The 23,746-nt window shown below is 35.3% G+C and overlaps 1 protein-coding gene across 1 annotated transcript in view; it reads left to right on the top strand.

Annotated features, from left to right (window-relative positions):
- Window positions 1–2,600: 2,600 nt before the first annotated feature.
- Window positions 2,601–23,746, top strand: part of LOC306853356 (glycine receptor subunit alphaZ1) — a gene marked incomplete at its 3' end in the record, with an annotated part of 42,491 nt that continues 21,345 nt past the window's right edge. The window contains exons 1-3 of the mRNA XM_079390683.1: window positions 2,601–2,703; window positions 17,457–17,524; window positions 20,322–20,545. Of these exons, the coding sequence (XP_079246809.1) occupies window positions 2,625–2,703; window positions 17,457–17,524; window positions 20,322–20,545 (371 nt within the window). The 5' untranslated portion in view covers window positions 2,601–2,624. The remainder of the gene's footprint in view (window positions 2,704–17,456; window positions 17,525–20,321; window positions 20,546–23,746) is intronic.

Here is a 23,746-nt window from a genome sequence, read left to right as displayed (position 1 = left end):
AAAAATAAAAAAATAAATTAAGCTTCATTGCAGCTAGTTGACAAGGCAGCATTTCTCAATGTTCTAAAATAACTAAAAATAAATGAATAAAAGCTAAATGGACATTTTAAACACAAAAATGACTGAACATTTACCTCAAATTAACATGAAAGCAAAAAATGTATATAAAAAAATCTATTTCAAAATAATAAAAACTGTAATAGTATCTCAATGATACTAAAATGGCCCTGCTTTATTGCCACTTTTATTTGATAAACAGCATAAGAAAAAAACAGCATGTATTAAAATGGAGTTTGATTAAAATTGTGATTAACATGTTTATTGTTATGTGTTTTTAGGACAAATCACACATTTTTACTTCCAAAAGAGAGATGTAGAGCAGCACTTCCAAGAGAAGTTTTTCCTGTGATATATTCACATTTAAATGCCAAACACTTCTCCAATTTAATAGTTACCCGACACCAGTAAATGTTAATGAGCAGAAAGAATAATGATGTGCAAGAACAGAAAAAGTCTGACTATTGGTTACTTCGAAAACAAAGTAGAGCTGGTGACGCAGAAAGTCAATGGCTATGAAAGAATAATGGATATGCTGCCAAAACCGTTAGACGGGATTCAGTGGCTGGTTAAGAAAATAGAGCAATTCCCCACAAAGAAAGACCCATGGAATTGGCAAGAAGACCATGTCTCAAGGACTTAGATGAAATCAATATACCACAGGCTATTTTATGATTATTATCCTCCATTTTTGTCAGATGCACTGATGCTGTAGATTACAAAAAATGTCCATTGTTCCTGTGAGTCTTCAGCTGTGTGTGGGAGGACCTGAACAAGTCGATATATATTAAAGTCCATCATGTAGGGCAGATAAAGAGCCCTATGGAAGCACTTAAAAATGCAACTAATCAGCACTAAATGTGCTCATAGGCTAAAAAGCCTGTGGGATACGTTATCATGTGATTCGCAGGCCGCTTAGTGACCTGACATTTAGTGTGAACTCAGGTGACAAAACAACAGACATGCACCCTATTATCACTAATTAAGTTCTAACAGCTTCCAATGCTAATGAAGACACAGATACTCGTGTATGATGAGTTCTCGATTCATTTCCATGTTCACATAGCTCTTTCATGGCTGCTTCTTTGCACTAGAGTGAATGAACTTTAAATTCAAAGCTATTTTTTTAAGCAATTGTTTGGTATTGAAAATGACAGCATATATTTACATTTTTAATCGTGTAACAAACGCATTTATCCAAAGCGACTTACAAATGAGGACAACAGAAGCAATCAAAACAACAAAAGAGCAATAATATGTAAGTGCTGTGAAAAGTCCCGGTTAGTCTAACGCAGTACATGTAGCAAGTTTTTGTATTAAATAAAAAGAATGAAAAGTAGATAGAATAGAAATAGAATAGAGCTAGTGTTTGAGGGTTAAGTTATTATTTTATATAAATATATAAAAAGAAAACAAGTAGATTGAATAGAAATTGAATAGAGAGTGCTAGTGTTAGAAGGTCCGTTTTTAACCCTCTGGAGTTTTGATACGCACTGACATTTATGCCTTTTTCAGTTTCTTAAAAACATGGCAAAAGTCTGATTACACTGTAATCAGCACCAACTGGGCTACAATAATATGTAAGCAACATGTATGTACCAATTTGTATTTCTGAGAAATAAAGTTTATGCGTGGTTAGTGAAAATAAAATAAAACTAATAGACATGTGGATGTAATAGAAATTGAATAGAGTGCAAGTTTTAGAGGGTCAAGCATTTTATATACAATAAATAAAAGATAGCATGTGGATATAATAGAAATTGAATAGAGTGCAAGTTTTAGAGGGTCAATCATTTTATATACAATAAATAAAAGATAGCATGTGGATATAATAGAAATTGAATAGAGTGCAAGTTTTAGAGGGTCAATCATTTTATGTACAATAAATAAAAGATAGCATGTGGATATAATAGAAATTGAATAGAGTGCAAGTTTTAGAGGGTCAATCATTTTATGTACAATAAATAAAAGATAGCATGTGGATATAATAGAAATTGAATAGAGTGAAAGTTTTAGAGGGTCAATCATTTTATATACAATAAATAAAAGATAGCATGTGGATATAATAGAAATAGAATAGAGTGCCTATGTTAGAGGATCAGGCTTTTTAATAAAAACCTTAGAATTACAAGGTTCTATCTGCATTCTGAGCAGTTCTTGAGATATAGAGCTTCAAAGTTTTTGGATTCCATGTACTTTGTTAATATAATCTTTTTGTTTTCAAAATATAAAGTCCCAAAATGTACACAACTTAAAAACATACTATGTAAATAAATTGTCACATAATAAGAATAATTTTGACAAAAATAGAACCTTATAATTCCAAGGTGACAATCTGTCTTTCTGAAGATGGGACAGTTAAGGTATGATGATGTGCACATAATGTAACGTCAGCTTGAAATGAAAAAGTTTACTGCCTCAGGGCAGAGAAGGTAATAATAATAAATAAAAAAAATCTCATAATGCATAACGCTTGTCCTCCTTTGTTCTTTAACGCACCTGTCTTTGTCCCAATCCACAGCTTGGCAGCGTCCCAACAAGCAGCGGCTCGGAAAGCTGCCTCCCCAATGCCTCCGTCAGAATTCCTGGACAAGCTTATGGGAAAAGTGTCCGGTTATGATGCAAGAATCAGACCTAATTTCAAAGGTAGGTGCATCCACCAAGACACTGCTGGATATCACAGGAATGTAGCCAAGCACTAAAAGCAATTTCCGTGCAAAAATATATACTAGGGCTGTGCAATTAAATCGAATTCGATTATCATGCGCATCTCGTCAGTAAAGCCGGTTCAGTGATTGGCAGTAAATCGCCATCACCTGCTTTCAAATGGAGTGGGAATTACTACACAGAGCAATATCGCGTTCATAGTTGCAGATGAATCTCCTTCGATTATAGCTAGCTTGTCAGTGAATTACGGTTCTGTGTAGTAATTCCTGCTCCATTTGAAAGCAGGGGATGGCGATTAACTACTAATCAAGAAACCGGTTTTACTGACTAGATGCGCATGATAATCGAATTCGATTAATTGCACAGCCCTAATACATACGATAAGTACATATAGATGATTGATTATTTGTCAGTAAATAGGAACAAGGGATATATTGTTATAACAATCCAACGTGTTCCCACTAATAATAAGCAAAACTACTCCCAAAAGTAATTATTCCCTCCAAAGGTTATAGTTATCAAAGAACAGCAACCTGCTCGATACCTCATTGCATCCTGATTTACTAAAGACTTGTACTTGTAACTTGTACAGTGGTTATATTAAGAAACCTGTTCCCAAGCTGGCTACATTCCTGTTTATGCTCCATGATCGTGAAATCATTATCCTGAGTGAATGTCTATGGTGGTACTCGGTATCCTATAGTGTGTGACGTGTGCTGGCAATGTTAGAAATAGCCACTGCACGATACATGTCAGAGGTTTCCTTATCTTCAACAATATATTAATGTCAATCATTGCAAATTATAGTCTGCCTGTTCCTTAGCTATTCTTGGAAATACACTTTTTTTTTTTTTCAAAGGCATATCAGTAAAAACAAAAAGTGTAAAAAAATAAATGCAACATATTTTCTTTTAATACATATAGCAATTACAATACAACTAAACAATAATACTAAAACAAAAAAAAAACTATTTAAAAAACACTATTTTGGACATTGTGTACATATAAATACCTTGCAAGATTAAATGGTAGTTTGTTTGTTTTTTTTCTCTTTTTTCAGCTTTGTGTCAAAAAATGTTATGTGTTCACTGCTAATGTATTATGTTTGTGTATATTGTATATATTCATTTCAATTTGAATACTGACCCCCCCCCAAAAAATAATGTTTGAATCTGTATTGTTTATTAGAGCCGAATGTATTAGATATTTGATATTTTGCATGTGTGTTGACCAGTAACACTTTATAATAAATTTAGTAAGCAACAGAATATCGTAGTATATAGTGCTTAACAAATCATTATTGTGCTTTGAAATATGAACTGATTTGTTAAGCTTTATATAAAGGTTGAATTATTGATTCATGAAAATTATTATAAAGTGTTCCCTTTGACCAAGATATATGTTTAATGTAATGCAGACACTTATACTAAGTAAAAAATCTGAAAATGTGTACAGTTTATATGTGTGCAATCTCACTCTTCCTTTGAAACTATAGGTAGGTAAAAGCATCAGCGAATGATAGAAATATTACAGTAATGTGTCCTGAGACTTTGTCCAGACTGTTAAACCTGCTTGAATGCTTAAATGGCAGAGGACCCCTGTCTGATTTTGAGGCTTTGCATCTTAACCTTGCTCGTGGCAACGGATTTCTTTCTTTTATTTATTTATTTCTGTTGACAGTCCGTGCTGTGATATGGTGAATGAATTCTGACATCTTAAATTTTGCTGTTTGCTGAGTTTTGCTGCAACCTTGTTTATGGTGAATGGCGTCATATTGCAGAGTTGGCTGATTGTTTTCTCACTGAAATTTACCCTGAAGTAGCAGGTATTTCAACGTTGCAAACTCCGCATTGCCTTTATGCTTTCGATGTGTAATTTAAACCCTAGTTGCCAGAAATCAAAATCATTCATTCTTATATTAACGTATATAAAAACAAAACGAATCAATAGCTGCTGTCTGAATAAACACTGGCCCTCTTTCGTGAACTCATTATGTAATTCATTCAGTTCATTTCATGAGGGCACATGGGCCCTGTGGTCACATGACCAGACCAGACATTATGAAATACAAAGGTTCGTCACGGCTGTCAGGTCAAGCGTGTAACTGCACTCTGAGCCGGAAGCTCACGCGTCCTCGGCCAGCTTTCTCTGCTCCGCTACAGACCGCATCCCTAAAAATCATGCAGCCAGCGGCCTGACAGCATCTCTCCATAAATTCCAGAGGAAAAAGCAGAGAGAGAACGTTTAAAGGGTCCTACGCTCCTGCATAAACAGCATGTGATGTGAGAAGACATTTTTTCCAGCTGATGGTGAGGAGTTGTTCACCTCCTCTGATTACTCGGCCTCTCCTGCAAATTTAGTCATACAGTGAAAAAAGGGAGTGAAAAAGATAAGAATTGCCTGAAGCAACGAATGTGCTGGCATGAGAAGAAATTACACTGATCATGACTGGGGCTCACTGTGGGAAATCCTTCCAACTGATTTAGTTGGGACCATTTGAAATGGAAAGCTCATAGCCTGACATATTTGGGGCACCCCATGCAGCAAGAACCAGGAGAGATATATTTTCAGATCATTCACGTGTATCTTTTCAGTCAATTAATTATGCAAGATTGTATATGAGTTAAAAAGCAAATAAATAAAATGTACATAATAATAATAATAATAATAATAAATCTTACTGGACCCATACTTTTAAACGGTAGTGTATATTTCAAAAAATTATATTTTTAAAAAAAGTTTGCTATTGCTATTTCATGATACCTTGATGCATTAACTAATGTTAACCAATTTAACCTTGCTGATAAGTATTACCATACTTTCTCCCTATACCAGTTTCATATGCATTCCCCCCAAAAAATATCCATATTGTATGCATATATGTGCATATATATGACCACAAAACCAGTTTTAAGTCGCTGGGGTATATTTGTAGCAATAGCCAAAAATATATTGCATGAGTCAAAATGATTGATTTTTCTTTTATGCAAAAAAATCATTAGGATATTAAGTAAAGATCATGTTCCATGAAGATATTTAGTAAATTTCCTACCGTAAATATATCAAAAATAAATTTTTGATTAGTAATATGCATTGCTAAGAACTTCATTTGCACAACGTTAAAGGTGATTTTCTCAATGTATATATATTTTTTTGCACCCTCAAATTCCAGATTGTCAAAGAGTTGTATCTCGGCCAAATATCATCTAATCCTAACAAACCATACATCAATTGAAAGCTTATTTAGTCTGCTTTCGGATAATGTATACACCTCAATTTCATAAAATTGACCCTTATGACTCGTTTTGTGGTCCATGGTCACATATATCATATGCATCCTGACCAGCTCAACCTAGGGCTGTGAATTGGTAGTTTGGATTATCTGTTTGTTTGACTGATAGTGAACCGGAGAGAAACCTGTTTGAAAACGGATTTATTTCTACAAATTCCCACTGGTTTGGTCCCACAGGTATTACACAATTTAGCTTTAACCATAAGTTTTTCAAATCATCTTCCCTCGAACGGACCATTTGGTAGCGCTCACTGACAGATCAAAGTGCTGCGTTAAACAAATTGAGGACGTGTGAACCTGAGAGGAGCGGGACTGTTCCTCAGCAGACAAGCTGCTAGCTTGGGCTGTAATCTGCGACCGCTAGTGATGAATGGTTTGGAGCGCAGCTGCGCCTCCCGTACCCACGTTAACCTTGTCCCTTCTCATCAGTCACAGCGAGGCCGACAGCCACGAGGTGCTACACATTCTGCCCCAAATCGCACAATCATCGGCTGCTTGCGGTTTCCCATAGACCGACCGTCTCCCTCCCGCCCCGTTTCCAATGAGCTGCCACCACGCATTATAGTCATGATTGGTGTAATGCTTTCTGATTACTGTGTCACTTTGCTTCTGAATGGGTTCGATGAGACAAGTGTACATTTGTAAATATACAATCTGCTGCGGTATATTTACTGATTGCTTTTTTATTTTCTTTTTGGATGTCCTGTATGTCTCTGTTACCTCTTTGCATTTCCTCCTCAATCATGTAAAGTGCAGAAGCAAAGCCTTATTAGCTGGTGGAGCTTGATATTAATTTGGTGCTATCAGCACATGCTTAATGGGACTTTAATAGGATTAATGGGAATTCTCTAATGAGTCAGGGTGCAGCGTTCACATACAAATGGCAATGGTGAACCTACTGATGCTTTTCACTCGGTTTAAATGATGACAGATGACTGAAATCCTGATCAAGAGAGTTTCTTATTCCCTGTCTGGATAACTTATCTGCCATCTTCAGAGAGCAGCAGAATGTATGTTCCTGCCACAATCTGCTTTAAGAGGCTGCTATAAACGATTTTGTAAGCTTTCAGAGAGATGCTATGAACTGTATTTCCACCATGGGGGTAACAAAGCGTCTCAGGATCGCGCTAGATAATTGCGTTTTTATCTCATGGGTAGAGAGAGAAGGCAGTGCGTCGATGTGAGCCTCGAGAAACATCACAACAGAACAATCAAATGACACCGAGACGGAGCAAGGTTAGATGTGATTTTAATTTTTCATACACGTTTTAGCTCATCGCCTACAAATTGTTCCAATTCTCACAGGGACGCAGAGACGATCATCCATGGAAATTTAATTTGAAAACTTCTCTTATTCGCATTTGAATTTGAGGGTGCAACTCCAGAGCGATTTGTCACTGTCTCCACACTGGAAAAAATGCATTTACTTTAAAATAATTTTCACTCAGAAATTGCTTATAAATTTTACAAAGAAACAGCAAGTTGCACATTGAATTAAATGTGGAAATTTGAAGCCTGAAATAGTATTTTCGTATAAAACATACTCAAATAACATACATTTTTGTTGTATATACAATTTTTACAGGATTCAGTCGAGATTGGTTTTAGATAATGGTTAATATCTAGTTATCATCAGTATACTTAATTGATTTATTGTTTCATTTCCAGATTAAAAGTATGTATAGAAGAGTGAAATAGTACTTTCTTATAGAACTTACTCCAATAATCTTTGATTTATATACTTTAACATTTACAGGATTCAGTCGAGATTGGCTTTAGATAATTGTTAACATTTAGTTATCAGTGCACTTAATTGATTTGTTTCATTTCCGGATGTGTTTTCAATTAAAAGTGTGAATAGAAGACTATGTATATGCAGTTTTTACAGTGCAACAGGGTTCAATTGAGATTGGCTTTAGATAATTGTTAATATTTAGTTATCCATGCACTTAATTTGTTTCATTTCCAGATTGGATTTCCATAAAGTATAAATTGTGTTTTTTTTTTTTTAAACCATTTAATATGCCTTTTTTCTTCTCTGACCTCTCTCAGTATTAGCTCTGTATGATTGCTGATGGAAATGCACCGACAGAAGTGTGCTCCTCTAAAATATTTGCCACTAATGTCATTTATCTAAGAGCTTTAGATGGCATAATCAATGCTGGGTCATGGGGACTGGGAATTGAATGGTTAACGTAGCTTTTTTCACAAAGGATAAATCTCTTGGGAAGTCCTGGATTATGCCGGCGTCTGCGTTATTGGTGAACATGTAGTTGGGCTGAAGAAGAACGGCCTGATTTTGAAGTCCCTAAATCACTCGTCTACTTTCATGTGTGTTTGTTAATTAGGATCCATTGGATGAGTGATTTCTGTTTAGGGTAACACACACGACGACCACCCGCAGTGCTGTTGCCTCATCGGAATAGACTGAAATGCATTCGCCGTGGCGCATTACTGTATATGATATCTGTGGTCACACATGTGCATGGTAGTGTTTTATAAGGAGCATCTTTATCCTTGTGATTACCATACAGAACTGCACAAGAGATGCACTGTTGTTGTAGCTTCTGTATGGTTCTGGTGAACATCACAAGAGAAAACTGACTGGAATTTAGTGCACTGTGACCTGCCGTATGTTTTCTAGGTCCAACATTTAGGGAAAATGCCCCAAATTGGTTCTCTTTGTAAAAGCGGGAGCTGTTTTGTGGTTCCCAAAGTAAGTTCCCATTCCTTTTGTATTGCACAATCCTGCAACACAAATCAATTCGATCTACAAAAAAAAAAAGTGTGCAAAACTCAAAGTGAAGCCAGTTTGACATGTAGTCTTTGCATTTTCCCTCTCTCTAGTGTATTGCATCTGTTAGTGCATTTTGCCTCCCGTGACCAGATATGCATTGCAACCCCCATCCTTTCTTTCATTTCAGTGCTTTGCCTCTTGTCCTGCCCGCTCTGAAGTTTTGGACGAATAAGTGCATCCCTCCTTAACTGCTCTTGCCCTTAGTATGCCCTTAGCACCCAATATTCCCCGCCACACACTTCCGAGTGTTGGCAAGTGTAAAGTAGAATAAGTGAGCCATGCTGCTTATGTTTTTTTTTTCTGTTGTTGGTTCCGCAAAGAAAGAAAAAAAAAAAAAAAGCTAAACATCTTGCTGTTAGAATATCATGTTATTAATCCTGATCTTTTTTTCATTAGACCCACAAGGCTCCAAATCGGATGGTACTCACAAGAAAGGTACTTTCTTTTTATTTATCCAGGATTATACAAGCTTATTGATTCATGCAATCCGGGCGATTTCTCATCTGAGAAACGGCTAAATGATATAATGAGTTAAAGATGTCTGTGTGTTTTGTTAATAATTGAGAGTAACCTAACTAATGCAAATGGCATCAGTCATGCATCTGGTCTTTTTATAAATGGCATGCTAACTGATAATGCCAAACATTTATATGGGCATAGTGGTTTTAGTTTACTTTTTGTGGTATAATTGGATATCATTGCTTGACCTTTATTTACCGGTGGGAGGATCTGAGTAATTGGGACATTTGCAAAATAGCATGCTTTTAATGATTAATTAGCTTATTTTTGCTTTCGCTGTGGAAATGAGTATTTATTTAATTTCGGATGTAGCCTCCAGTTGTTGGTTTAGCTTTGGAGCTTGTTGACTGCCACTATTTAGTGCCAGTGTATCCCTTTGTGTAGCCGGGCACGCTTTTTAACTGTGCACCATTGATTTTTCCTCTCATCTTGGCTTAAATTATAATTAAATTGGGAAAGCAAATGAATTTCTACACCTGACTGAACCAAAAAAAAAAAAACTTTTGACACGTCTAATCTTATCAAATTTTGTTGCTTTAGGTAACAAGATATGCTTTCAGATATTGCATTTAAATAATATCATATTTGATTCTGATGCACAGTTGTTCCCATACAGCGTGTAATGTTGTTTTTGTGAGTATTGAGGCTGCAGAGATGCAGTTTTAGTCCTGTGGGCCGCACGCTGCTGCTGGATTCTTATTACAGCCTGTTATTTAGCTTTATTAAAGGCATTATATACACAGCTCCCTCCCTTTATGCAGACTAATGTGAAGTCTTCCGGATGTTTGTCACGGCTCCTGTGTTCTCAAATAAATGATCATACTAGGAGTATCCACAAATCATATTATACAGTATTATACTGCATTTATCATGCAATGTTTAATCGTCGTTCATCCCAGCTGAGATTACTTCTAGCTATTGGTGTGCTGTAAAATATGTCTGCATTGTTTAATGCGTATTGTATGCATATATTAACAGTGTTAAGAGCCATGTTCATAATGTTAGTTATTAGTCATGTTCTTTTGCATATACCTTAAACATAATTAGGCATGACCATGTAAGGTTGCTGCTTGAAGCAGCGGGTTGTAAATATCTTTGAATATGATTTTGAATTTGTTGAGATGCAATGGTTTTGTTTGGGTTGTTTTTTTATTGCACACATTTTATTTCAAAGTCATTTGCACAGCCAATATATAGCTCAATGACTTTGCAATATTTAGTTTTAGTTTCCATACAGTTTTTCCATTGCTCAGTTTTTTCTTTCTGCATAATAACCATGCAGGACTCTGTTAGAGAAGCTATTTTTAGCTAATAAATTATTATTATTGTTATTATTTTAACAAGATAATCATAATTTAATGTTCAAATCAAGCTATTCTTTTGGAAGATGCAAACAAAATTAGCAATTATTGTGACCGCATTAAACCGTATCAAACTATAAACATTATATAAACTGAATAGAAAATGGTTAAATATGTATTAGCCTTTTTTTGCTACAAAGAGGATATAAAATGCCTTGGAAAATGAATGATTCAAATAAACTTTTTATTTTTAATTTGGTTTATTAAAATATATCTTCCAAACAGACTTGCCAAAAAGATTTCACTTCATTTGAAAGCGAAAGATATTTCTAGCAGCGCATGTTTGATTATTACATTTTGTCAACTACACAGTTTAAAGAAGTGCTTGTTAATGTAAAAATGACAGTATTTTGAAAATATTAAATATTGAAAAATGTGCTCAAGTTAGTATTGTCGCTACTTCTAGCTAGTTATTCTCAACACCGGTAGGACTATAGTGCGATTATAAATGAAGATTTAGTTATGAATCTACACAGATTACTAAATATCTGAAATATGTAAATAACCCCAATAGCATTTCAGTATAATGAGCAATGAGATGTGAATTGGATGGTGAAGTTCAGTGTCATCGCTAGCCCAGCCGAGATTTTGGTCAGTGACTCGTGGCATTAATCTAATTTTCTTCTTATCTCCAATCTTATTATTTCATATGCATAGCTGCTCTGTATAATGAAACAATTGACACAGTCTCTCATATCGTTAAAACCATCAGTTAACCTCAGTGTGAATCAATTTTACTGCGATATTGACCATTTTATCTCATGATTTGTGCGGCTGCAGCTACCAGGTGATCCAGTGTAATCAAACTCCATTCTGGACTCGGAGCCTCAGCCCTCCTATTGATTTATGTCTCTCTCCAGCCTCCCTCCTCCAAGGCTGTCATGTTTCCCCTATCAGTGATGCTAGCCTCAGGGGCAGGAAGAGATCCTGGTAATTTAGCAGTGTGTCATTACTTATAGGCATGTGACAATGCTAACTCAGACACTCTCTCTGAAACTAGCTGTCACTGCACAGGCATCTCTTCCCGTCTGAGCCGCCGCTGTCCGGCTCTTATGAATTTTAATACAATCCCCTTAATGGTTAGGGTCGCCTCTAGCTGAACCGAACCTGGAGTGATGGATGGCTGTGACTCCTGCTCAATCTGGATTTGGTTTTGTTGGAATGGGTTGTTTTAAGTAGAAAACACATGGAATATAGAATGATGTTTCAGGCTGGGATCCATATAGCTGCTCTCTATATTTGTTAGCCAGGCTATTAATTGTTGTTTTGTTCATTTAATGTTTTGTCGCAGTGCTTTGCTAACACATTTCAGGGCCCGTTGGGCTAAATTGCATTTTTTTTTTTTGTATATAGGAATCTTCTAGTAGAGTATTCAGATTTTATTTAGATTTTTTTACTACTATATATTATATTGTTTTTGTTTTGTTATTGTAGAATTCTAAAATAGTATTTTCTTTTTTGTTTTTCTGTTTTATACTATATTCTCTTTTAGTAGTAGTAGTGTTTTTTATTTTTGTGTACTATTCTATACCATATTCTGTTTTTAGTATTCGTTTTATAGTACTATTCTGTACTATAATTCTGCTTTTTAATGGTAGTGTCTTATAGTGTTCTGTTTTTCTGCAATATTCTGTACTATATTCTGTTTTTGTATAATTCTTTACTATATTCTACGGAAGCGTATTGCATTCACTTGAGGAAAAAAAATCTACTCTGTTTTTCTGAATTAACGAGTTAATTATCTCAGAATAACGAGATAATTTTTCATGAAAAAAAAAGTTTTTGCTCTGTTTTTCTGAATTAATGACTTTCTGAGATAACTTTTTTCAAGAAAAATTATCTCGTAATTCTGAGATAATTAAGTCATTAATTCAGAAAAACAGAGTAGATTTTTTTTTCTTTAAAAATTATCTCGTAATTCTGAGATAATTAAGTCGTTAATTCAGAAAAACAGAGCAAAAACTTTTTTTCATGAAAAATTATCTCGTAATTCTGAGATAATTAACTCGTTAATTCAGAAAAACAGAGTAGATTTTTTTTTCCTCAAGTGAATGCAATACGCTTCCGTAATATTCAGTTTTATAGCTGCATTTGTAGTATTCTAGTGTTATAATGCTATATTCTGTGTTTGTAGTATTCTAATATAGTATTCTGCTTTACTGTTCTATATTATGTTCTGTTTTTAATTCTAAATTAGCATTTGTTTTTGTAATATTGTACACACCATATTGTTGTTTTAGTTTTAATAGTAGTCTTGTATAGTATTCTGTTTTTGCTATTCTATATTATATTCTCTTTTTCTAGTATTCTAAAATAGTATGTTGTGTTTTGTAATATTTTATACCAGATTGTTGTTTTTGTTTAATAATAGTGTAATATAGTATTATGTTTTTGTGCATTATTCTATAACCATATTCTTTTGTAGTATTCTACGTTATTTACCATCTTTGCTACATTAATTTTTATGTAGGTTTTTTTTACTATTCTATTCATTTTTTAGTAGCAGTCCAGTATATTATTGTATATTGTTCTGTTGTACAATTTTTTTTGTAGTATTGTAGTTGTTTTTTTTTTATTTTGTTTTTTACTATTCTGTGTTCCATTCATTTTTGTAGGCCTTTTTTTTTTTTTTTTTTTTTTTTTTTTTTACTATTATATAGAGTTTTTTCAGTCATAGTAGTCTATATATTACTCTTTAATAATTCTTTATTTTGTAGTATTCTGTTTTGTACAATTTTGCTCTATTCATTTTTTTTTTTTGTTGATGTACCGTTTTCTGTAGTATTGTAGGTTTTAGTAGTGGTATAATATTGCTCTATATTATATTGTTTTTGTTTTGTAGTAATGTAGTAAAATATTGTATTTTTGATTTTTTTGATTTTCCTTAAATGTAGTACACAGTACTATATTTTTATTTTTGTAGTAAACTTCATATTATTTTCGTATTCTATTAATTCTGTCAATTTTGTTGTAATATATTCTCTTTCTGTAATATTTATACTTTAGTCATGCTATATACTTCCATGTACTATAAATGTACTCTATTATATTCTATATGCCATAAATGTCTTTGTGTTCTTTTTGTTGTTGGTAAATCTCTTTACACTTGAAGATATAAACCGCTGATACCATCATCACGTCAAACAACAAAATCTCAACAGAAATGGATTTTGGATTATGTAGCTACATGATGTATTTGTTTTCCCCACGTTTCACTCTTTCTAAAGAAGCTCAGCTCCTTCACTGAAGCTTAACACCTTCTTTTTTTTACCATGTCAGTGTAACTAGAGCAGCGCAAATTGAAAATTGCCCCATGCCAATAGATTTACTCAGCATCAGCCCGTATGTCAGCGCATGAGGAGTAAGAGGAAGCCCTTGACATTTGCCCCGGCGTTGATTCAGTGAGGTGTGATGAAAATGGTTTGCTAACATGGAAAAGCCGGTAGGGCACTTTGCTGTCCCTTTGTTACCAGTAGATCTCACTCCAGTCGAGAGCTGCCTTGCCAAGACCTTATAGGTACTGCCGAAGCCATATAAATATTTAATGCCTCGGTGCCATTGTATTTCTGCTGGGATCAGCTCGATTTTTAACATGAGCAATATCATTAAGCTTTCTTTATTTATATCAGACACTTTCATTTGTGGTGGTCCACTTACCTGGGAGGCATCTTAAGTGCCCGTTGTTTGTAATAAATCTGTTTTGCTCCCACATCGAGAGTGTCCTCTGGGTACAACACCTCGTACGCCATTTTCCCACCAGCTGACCGGCGTAAAACACACTAATGGCTTTTGAGGCCGTATCGTTCTCCAGTCGCTGCTAGGTAAAGAGATGGACTCTGCTATTGATCAGTTCAGACATGGACCTTGTTAATGAATGACTATAAACCGGTAACAGTAAAAACGAGTTGTGGTTGTTGGTTTATGAAGAAGTAATTGATCTCTCAGCTCACTGTTTTTTTTTTTTTTTTGTGTGTGTTCGGTGCTATTTATGGGTGTTCTAAAGAGATTATACTTACCCAAGGGATTTTGATTAATGATTGTTCAGTTTATAAATGAAATTTATCACAGTAATGAATGTTTCTCTTTTCTTTGTATATACTTAATTGTTCAACATCAATACAGTTCTGAAAAATTCAGAACGTCCCTCACTTTCAGGCTGATCTTTGCGACTCGCATGTGCTGTTTGTGTCTGTGTAATAAAGAGAAGCGCAGTGAAACGTGTGAGGCTTCTAAACTACCGTCACCTCTATGAGATGAGGGTGGAGGCACGGCTCAGAAATTAAGGTCTGATTTGCTGGGAAAGACAGCTGAGTAAAAATTTATAAATAACCCGACCGTTCCGTCGCTGGCGGTTGCTTCCCTCTGCAGTGAGCGGCTCTTAGGAGAGCGGGGCGCAGATTGTTTGGCAAAAACATGGCAAAGCAAATCATTCTTGGCGATGACTCACCCTTTCTTGACAGTTAATGAGCTCTGTCTTTCTCTCTCTTCTCTCCTTATTGGAGGCTAGGCTCACAAATGAACTGCAGTGGGGGTGAGGACATTAGATTTCCTCTGCGCTGCGTCACATACGGCAAGGAAAGCCAAGAACAGACAAATGATTACAGCCAGTGTAATACCCAGTGGAAGAAATAAGCCAAGAGCAAGAAACTATGAGGCCTGACACTGTATAGCGGCTCAAACAGGAATTTCCCGATAATGTGCTACAATTTAAACGAGTTCCAAAACTAGTTAGTCACCTGCAAAGGATGGTTCAGTTGGCGCTGTCTTAAAAATAAAGGTTCTTTTTTTGGAATCTATGATTCCGTGAAGAATCTTTAACATCCTTTCCAGATTCTTTAGAGTTGAAAAAGGCTCTTTTAAGAACTGGTTACTGAAAGGTTCTTTGGGGAACCCTAAAGTGGTGTTCTAAAAAAGAAAAAGAAAAAAACACACACAAGCCTTTTAAAATCTTTATTTTAAGGAGTATAGGCAGCTGAATTCTCATATAAAAACAGTGTTGGAGATTTGGTTCAAAAACATTTCTGTGATGCTGGTTGAAAGTCTTTTCACATACCAATAGTAATCCCTAAATTAAGTGGTCTAAATGTATTAATGGCCCAGTTTCACAAACAGGGCTTAGACTAAGCCAGGATTAGGTCATAGTTCAATTAAGACTTTTAAGCAATTTTTATAAACATGCTTGGAAAAAAAACATTACTGGTGTGCATCTTGAGACAAAACAGAGGCATTGATATATTTTAAGATCAGTCAGTGCAGGTTTATTTAAACTGAAACAGCTAAGACTTACATTTTAGTTTAGGACTAGGCTTAAGCCTTGTCTGTGAAACCGAGGCAATATGTATTTATCATCTGTGGAAGGTGTAGGACCAGAAAATATTCGTCCAATCATATCCCTCGGTCTGAAGACTGTGATAGGCTGTCCTACCCGCCTGTGGTTTGATTATGGCTAAGGTGCTCCCTTGTTTTATACATTAAGCCCTAATGAAAATTAACCAAGGTTTTACTACAGATAAAACAAAAAAAAAAAACATGGTTATTGAAGTTAAACTAAGGTTAGCCACAAATTAACCATGGCATCTGTAGTAAAACTGTGGCCATACAAATGGAACTCAAACAAACAAATTTAAGACATGGTTACTACACTTTGACTATAATAAAACCATGGCTAATTTTCATAAGGAAGATATAACTCTTAGTCAGGCTATGCGGTATATTGAATTTAACTCGGATGAAAACGATGCTGCGAAGGGTTGGATTACACTTTTTTCAGAAGGACGTTTCATCAACAACAATCTATAAACAACCATACAATCCATTGAACGCACTGTACTTCTACCCATCACAGCCTTATTTTCATTCTTGTCCAAAAGTAAATATGCCACTACCCTGACTAAGGACTATTTCTGAATTAAAACATTTCTTATGGCACAAGGCTATACACTAACATTTGGTCAAATTATACATGTAAGGTGGATTTATTTTCAGGTAATCGTTTTCTTGTGGATTAGACTTCAGGAGGAAATTGCAGCCTTTATAGAATGACTAATAAATGTTGCCAGACTTTGCAGATTGCAATATGTTCTTTGCAGTAATCTACTCATTCAGCACCTTAGGAGTCTGCGTGTGGCTCGTCAGCAAGCAGAGAAATGGGGTTCAGGGTTTCTCCATGCTGTTCTGCAGCTCTGTATCTAACTAAATCAGAAGTCTGGAGAAGCCTGACAGGGGCTTTACGAGGCCATGAGCGCCGTGTCACTCAGAATATCCCCCTTTCTGTATTTACAGAGCCATATGTGATAGATCGCTTGCTTCTTTTAACAGCAGAAGTATGGTTTCTGTTCAGACTGCAGGTTTTTATTTGTGCACAAGCATAAGAGATTTACATATAATATATCTAAAACAGAAATGGGAGGAACAATGGCTTGCCTTTTGAGGGTTTGTTCTGTCCTGATAACAAAACTACTGGTCCTTGCCTTTACAGAAGACTCACCTCAACAGCCTGTATTAATAATTTTACTCCATATTTTAACAATATATTTTTGTAAGATGATGCATATCTTAAAAATTAGATTTACATGCTTTGTCAATGACAATGTGCTTATTTAACAGTAAGCAGGTAAGTTTTGGTTAGTATTGGTTGTTGTTTCTTATTAAAGAATATGGTAAGATTGGTAATTTAGAGGATAACTTGCTTAATTTTATCAGTATCCGTTAACTTATTTGTTGTTGTTTTTTGTTGTTTTTCTTTTTTTTTCTTTTTCCACAGGTCCACCTGTGAACGTAACGTGCAACATTTTTATTAACAGTTTTGGATCCATTGCTGAAACAACAATGGTGAGTATATGGATCAAAGTAATGCACATGATATGTAACCCTATACTTTCTTTGTGAAAAAAAAAAAGAAGATAAATGGGCTCCAAATTTATGAGAAATATTCTTCTATTGTGCTTTTTCTAATTGTAATTCATTTTTTTGCCGATACAAAAGTTAATGTGATTGAGAAGTTGAACTGAAAAATTAACATAAATTTAAATATGCTTCTTTATTTTTTTTATAACATTTTTTCATCTGTTCTGTTTATTTCAAGGTTTTAATATTTTGAATTGAGATTATAATTTAATAATCAATTCCTTCCCATGACTTCCCTAGTGAAAAATAAATATGCTAAAATACATTTGACATACATTTCATGCTAAGTATACATTTACATATTTATGTGCTTAATGAAAATAAATAAAATCCTTAATAAAATCCTCTGCAATTGTACTTTTGCTAACTAAACTGGTATACTTTTTTGAGATTTTCTCAATATTTCGATTTTTTTTGCACCCTCAGATTCCAGATTTTCAAATAGTTGTATCTCGGCCAAATACTGTCCGATCCTAACAAACCATACATCACTGGAAAGCGTATTTATTAAATTTTTAAAAACAATTTGACACTTAAGACTGATTTTGTGGTCCAGGGTCACATTTTATTGTGATAAAAGGGAACTGTTGCAAGTATACTTCAGATACACTTTAAATGTCTTTCTCTTAAAGACCAGTGTTATTCAAAGATCATATTAATAGTGACATTAAAACACATTTTAGGCATGATATTAAGAAATGTGCATTGTGCAATGAAATACTCCAAATAAAATGTCATTATAATTTTATATCAGTAAGTCTTAAGTGATATGTCAATGATTGTATCAATGGATTTGAAGTATGCTTAGTATGAATTAAATGTATTTTATATAAATTATAGCATAGGTTTTTTTTTTTTTTTACTGGGGTGACTAGAATGATAATGAGGCAGAGGAACGATATTGTTGGAATCACTTTTAAAATGTTTTTTTTAAACTGATGAACCATTCTGATTGGATTGATTGATTAAAAGAGCTCGAGCATTTAAAGCGGCAGACGACAAAACTGCAGCACAAGCTTATAATAAACAGACCATTATCATCTGATGGTGTGGAGGTTAATAAAAATATCATTCTTTGGGAAAGATGTTGAATTGAAAATGTGAACCCATTGATTATATGCCGTAAGTACCTCTTGGTCCATGTTAGTTTTAAAGTGCTATTTTTAAATGTCCACGCGCTTCTAGGTGTTTTTTTCCCAAACATTGATCTGGTGAAGGTCACACTTTTTCTCGAGCCTTTATGAGCACAAAAATAAGTAATGCCAAGATTTCCTGTTTGGCACCAGTTGAGCAGCTCCAAAACTTCAGCGGCTTGCAGAAGCCCCTGAAGCAGAACAAATGCAGTGCTTTCCACTCTTTCTTTCCTCCATAACCAGCGGAATTGATCCGAGTTGCTCATGCTCGTGTTCACACTGAGCAAGCGGCGGCGAGGTGGCGGGGCAGGAGCAGGTAACGCCAGCCGTATCGATAAATCTTTAGTGCTTATAGGGCAGCCGAGAACAATATGTTTCATCCAGTAATGATCTGACTGACTCCGGCCACTACTGAGACCACTGTTCCCTCCGGCCTTTCACTGTCCTAATTGTTTACCCTTTTTCTAAGGCACGGGGCCCACGGGAGAGGCGAGTGGCTATTTAATTAGCTCGCTGGCTCTTTCATTTTCTTGAGGAAGCACGAACGTGTAAATTTCAACGTCCGTCATTTGTTAGCAGAGTTGTGCGCGTGAGAGTCGTGCAAACTTTTTCTAATATGTCACCGTCAGGATAGGATCTGGCCTTGGGCTTGAATCGCATTATGAGTGGGTTGTTGCCATAAATCACTCTCCTTAGCCTAGAGAAATCAAATCAGAAAAAAAGCTGATGAATGTGCGCCCACTCCTCGCTTGTTTGCAAAATCATTCTGTCGGAAACTAGCTGTGTGTTTGAAGGGGAGCGTTTGACTGCGGGCGTCCTGTTCGGTTGTAGTAACGGATGTCGGATAATCGCAGTAGACAAGAGCTAAAGGTTTACTAATTTTGCTATATACATATACTCGTGGTGTTAAATGTGTAATTTGCGTTTGCTGAGGAGAACAGATGTGTTTACATAACACCTGAGATAATGCTACCGGTAATCAAGTATCGCTCTGTTGTTTTTGCAGGGTTCATTTTGCATTCGTGGGCAGTTTATCATAAAGGAGAAATATTGACAAAGTAAAATCGATGGGACTTGTTCTTTTCCCATGCTATGGTGGCTGCGCTCTCCGAGAGGCAAATCTAATAACCTGAGACAGATGATTGTCCTTCATCAAAATATTTCGCAATTCTTGGGATGAACCGGTCACCTTACATTAGGATAATTGCCCTGGAATGTCCTTGCATGTTGAAGCTGATTGCCATTGCAAAGGTCATCCACTATATTCTGTGCCGTGCCGATCATCCCAAGGTACATTAGTGCCCAGACAGTTTAATGGTCTCCCTGAAATGATATAACCGCATGCCTGTTTTGGAGAAGAATTGACAATTATGGCAGTGTGTTGGGACCAAATGCCACTGCTTTACGGTGTCTGCTTTTACACACTGGCCATCTCACCTGTCTGCCTGCATGGATAACAATTATCTCAGGCAAAATATATACTGAGACGACAGCAAATTTACCTGGACTGAGATTAGACATTCTAGCAAAAAAAAAAAAGCTTCCTCACCTCTGATGTGTTGACATGGCTGTCTTTGTGCGCCCAACAGGATTACAGAGTGAACATTTTCCTGAGACAGCAGTGGAATGACCCTCGGCTGGCCTACAGCGAATATCCCGATGACTCCCTTGACCTTGATCCCTCCATGTTGGACTCCATTTGGAAACCCGATCTGTTCTTTGCCAATGAAAAGGGAGCCAATTTCCACGAGGTTACTACTGACAACAAGCTTTTGAGGATCTCCAAAAACGGGAATGTTTTGTACAGTATAAGGTGAGGGGACAACATATAATCTAATAATACATTATACGGTGTGTTCGCACACTTGTAAGGGAGACCGGGGCTAGTTGTCACAGCATTGTTTACTGCTGTCTGTATTTCTCAGGGTGGGTTTATTTCTGTTTGCCCTTTGAAAAAATGACATACAGTTCATTAAACACACCTTTTGGATAACATGGCTTAGTAGAGGGTCATGTTGTCACACTATATGGTGTAAGTTGTCGCAGTGGAGCCTGCCATTAAACTCACATTATAGAATTTTCAGCAAAAAATAAATAATTAAATAAAAACATTATTAATTAGCAAAAATGTAAAAGGCAACATTCAAAACCCAACAAATATTGTAGTTAATAAATATAATAATATATAAAATTATAAAACATGTAACAATTTGCATGTCTCTTTTAATGTAAAAGACAAAAGTGCTATCCTGTAAGTACATTACATTATATGCTACCATTTTTAAAGAAATTGTTACCTTTATTAAGCAAGGGTGCATTAATCAGAAATGCTTCTTGAGCAGCAAATCAGCATATTATAATGATTTCTGAAGGATCGTGTGACACTAAAGATTGGAGTAATGATGCTGAAAATTCAGCATTGCGCCACAAAAATAAACTACATTTTACAATATATTCAAATAAAAGCAGTTATTTTAAATTGTAAAATGTTTCACAATATTACTGTTTTTACTGTATTTTTGACCAAATAAATGCAGTCTTGGTGAGCATTTACACTTACATTTAGTCATTTTGCAGACACTTTTATCCAGAGCGACTTACAATTAGGCAATACATAAAGCGATTAATCTTAAACAGGCAAACAGACACACAAAGTGCTTGTAATACCAAGTTTCAGGCATTGTTCCAAACATGTACAAGCTAGAAAGGTAAGGAATAAATAAAGAGAGAGACAGTTTTTTTTTTTTTTTTTTTTTTTTGAGTCAAAGTGTTGAAAGAGATGCGTTGTCGCTTGAAAATTGTCAGCGTAAGCATAAGAGTCTTCTTGCTAACCCCAAACTTTTGAATAGTTCTGAATCTTGTTGAAATCCTAAACTGTTTAAACTGCACAGCAACTTTGCTTAATTGTGCAGTAGCCTATATTTTAAAATTCTTGTATTTATATAAAAAAAAATGAAGTGACTTAAAGCCTAAAAGATATGAGTATCCTTCTAAGCATGTTTCCAATTTCTAAGGTCACTTTGTCTTATCGTTGTATCATTAAAGAGGACTGGGAGTAGTGAGTAGCTGTGTGGATTGGGAAGCCTCATCTCTTAACTTGACACTATCGAATGAACCTTTCAGATCAGTTTGGTCTTGGCTGTGAACTCCCTCTAAATTGCACCAGCCACAGCGCACAGTTAAATTGAACATCGCAGGTAAATAACCACTATCCTGTGATAGTGACGTGATTACAGCCTTGAGTGAGTTTCAGATCAGAGCTCAGCACTGGGCTGTTTCTTTATCTGGCTTTAGAATCCTATGAGACAGAGTTAATAAACATAGATTTAATACAGTTTGGTTGCAATTCTTAAAGGGATAGCCACCTAAAAATAAAAATCTCTCATTATTTGCATATGTTTATGTTGGTCCAGTCCTGTATGCTGTTATTTCCATGATAGTAATTCATAGTGACCACAAGCTGACAAAAGGCACCACAGAAATGGTCTGTATAACTTCAGCACTATATTTTGTGAAGAGCATAATGATGCTTAAGTTATTCACTAATAATCCTCTCCTCCTCTGCAGCTCTCAAATCAAATTTGGCATCTATGTTCCAGGTTGGACATCAGTAACACCAAACATTATTGGTTCTCCTGTCTCATAACCAGGTGTCTCATAAAACCAAAACGGCTTATGCCATATTTGATTTGAGAGCTGCAATGGAGGTGGAAATTATCGGTGAAAAACAACTGATAACTGAATTGTTATTATAGGTGCAGTGTTGATATTGTTAATCAAAACTAAAACCATTAAAAAAATGTTTGCGTTATTTGAAGTAAAGTTGAAATCTAATACAATCTAACCAGATGTAGTGGCAAATGGTATCTTTGCTTGTTAATCAGAGATTTTGTCCTAACTAGCCGCGACGGCAATATGTGACGAGCGACCGCTGATTCTATTTTAGAAACCATTTCTATTTCTGTAACATCATGGCAAGAACAACCACACACAAACAATGACGGTAATAATCTCAGGTTCTGATTATGTGCTTATTTAATGTTAAAATGGTCATGTTTGTTTGCGTGACCTTAGCCATACTGAAAGCAACAATGGAGAATTTAACTCAGATCTTGACAATAATTTAAAGGAAATATAAACATTAAAACTGTGAACTCTTTGTGAACCAAGTGTTTTCCAGCTACTTATGTAACCAAAACATTGTTACATATGTGTTGCAGACTTTATACAACGTAATTATAAATGTAAGTACACAGACATAAGCTACTTAAAATAAAGTGTATCAAGATTGTACTTAAGTGTACAAGTAGCTGTGTAACAGACTCGGTCTGTGTAATGTGTAACAGTAGCTGCCTATTACACTGTAAAAAAAATTCCGTAAAATTTACGGTAAAAAACTGGCAGCTGTGTTTGCCAGAATTCTACCGTAAAAAATACGGTAGCAACGTTTTAGGTTTTACGTTTTTAACTTAAATTTACAGTTAAATACCATAATTTCTTTAACTGATATAATCTTAATATACCAACCTATTAAAGTACTGAAATCTGTTTGGTTCCTTTGAAATACACTGATAACCACCAAATGCAGGTGATGATGAGAAAGTCACATAATGAGCCAAAGCCCATCACAAGCAACTTTTAAAAAATAGAATATACAGAAGGTGCACAGTGTCATTCACACAAGCACTAAACACCATCATGGTGAGACTCATTAAACTGAAATATGCTATAAACATTAATTTAACAACATTAGATGTAACATACAACCCTAATAAACATAACTGATAAGAAAAAACTAAGAAGAAACATAATTATTTCAAAGAAAAAACGTCAAATTCAAACAGAATTTGAAATGGAACGCAGGGAATTCTGGGAACGTCAGTTTACATTTTTTTCCCCTGTAAATGTTACAGGAACTTTCCATTAACCATGTAACAGGTTTTTACCGTAGCATTTTCACAGTTTTTTACCGTTAAAATCACGATCATTTTTTACAGTGTACATCTACATAATT

This window comes from Barbus barbus (genome assembly GCF_936440315.1).
Source record: "Barbus barbus genome assembly, chromosome: 33".
In the NCBI taxonomy this organism is placed as follows: Eukaryota; Metazoa; Chordata; class Actinopteri; order Cypriniformes; family Cyprinidae; genus Barbus; species Barbus barbus.
Note: the sequence above shows the minus strand (reverse complement) of the source record. Positions and strands in the feature narration are given on the sequence as shown.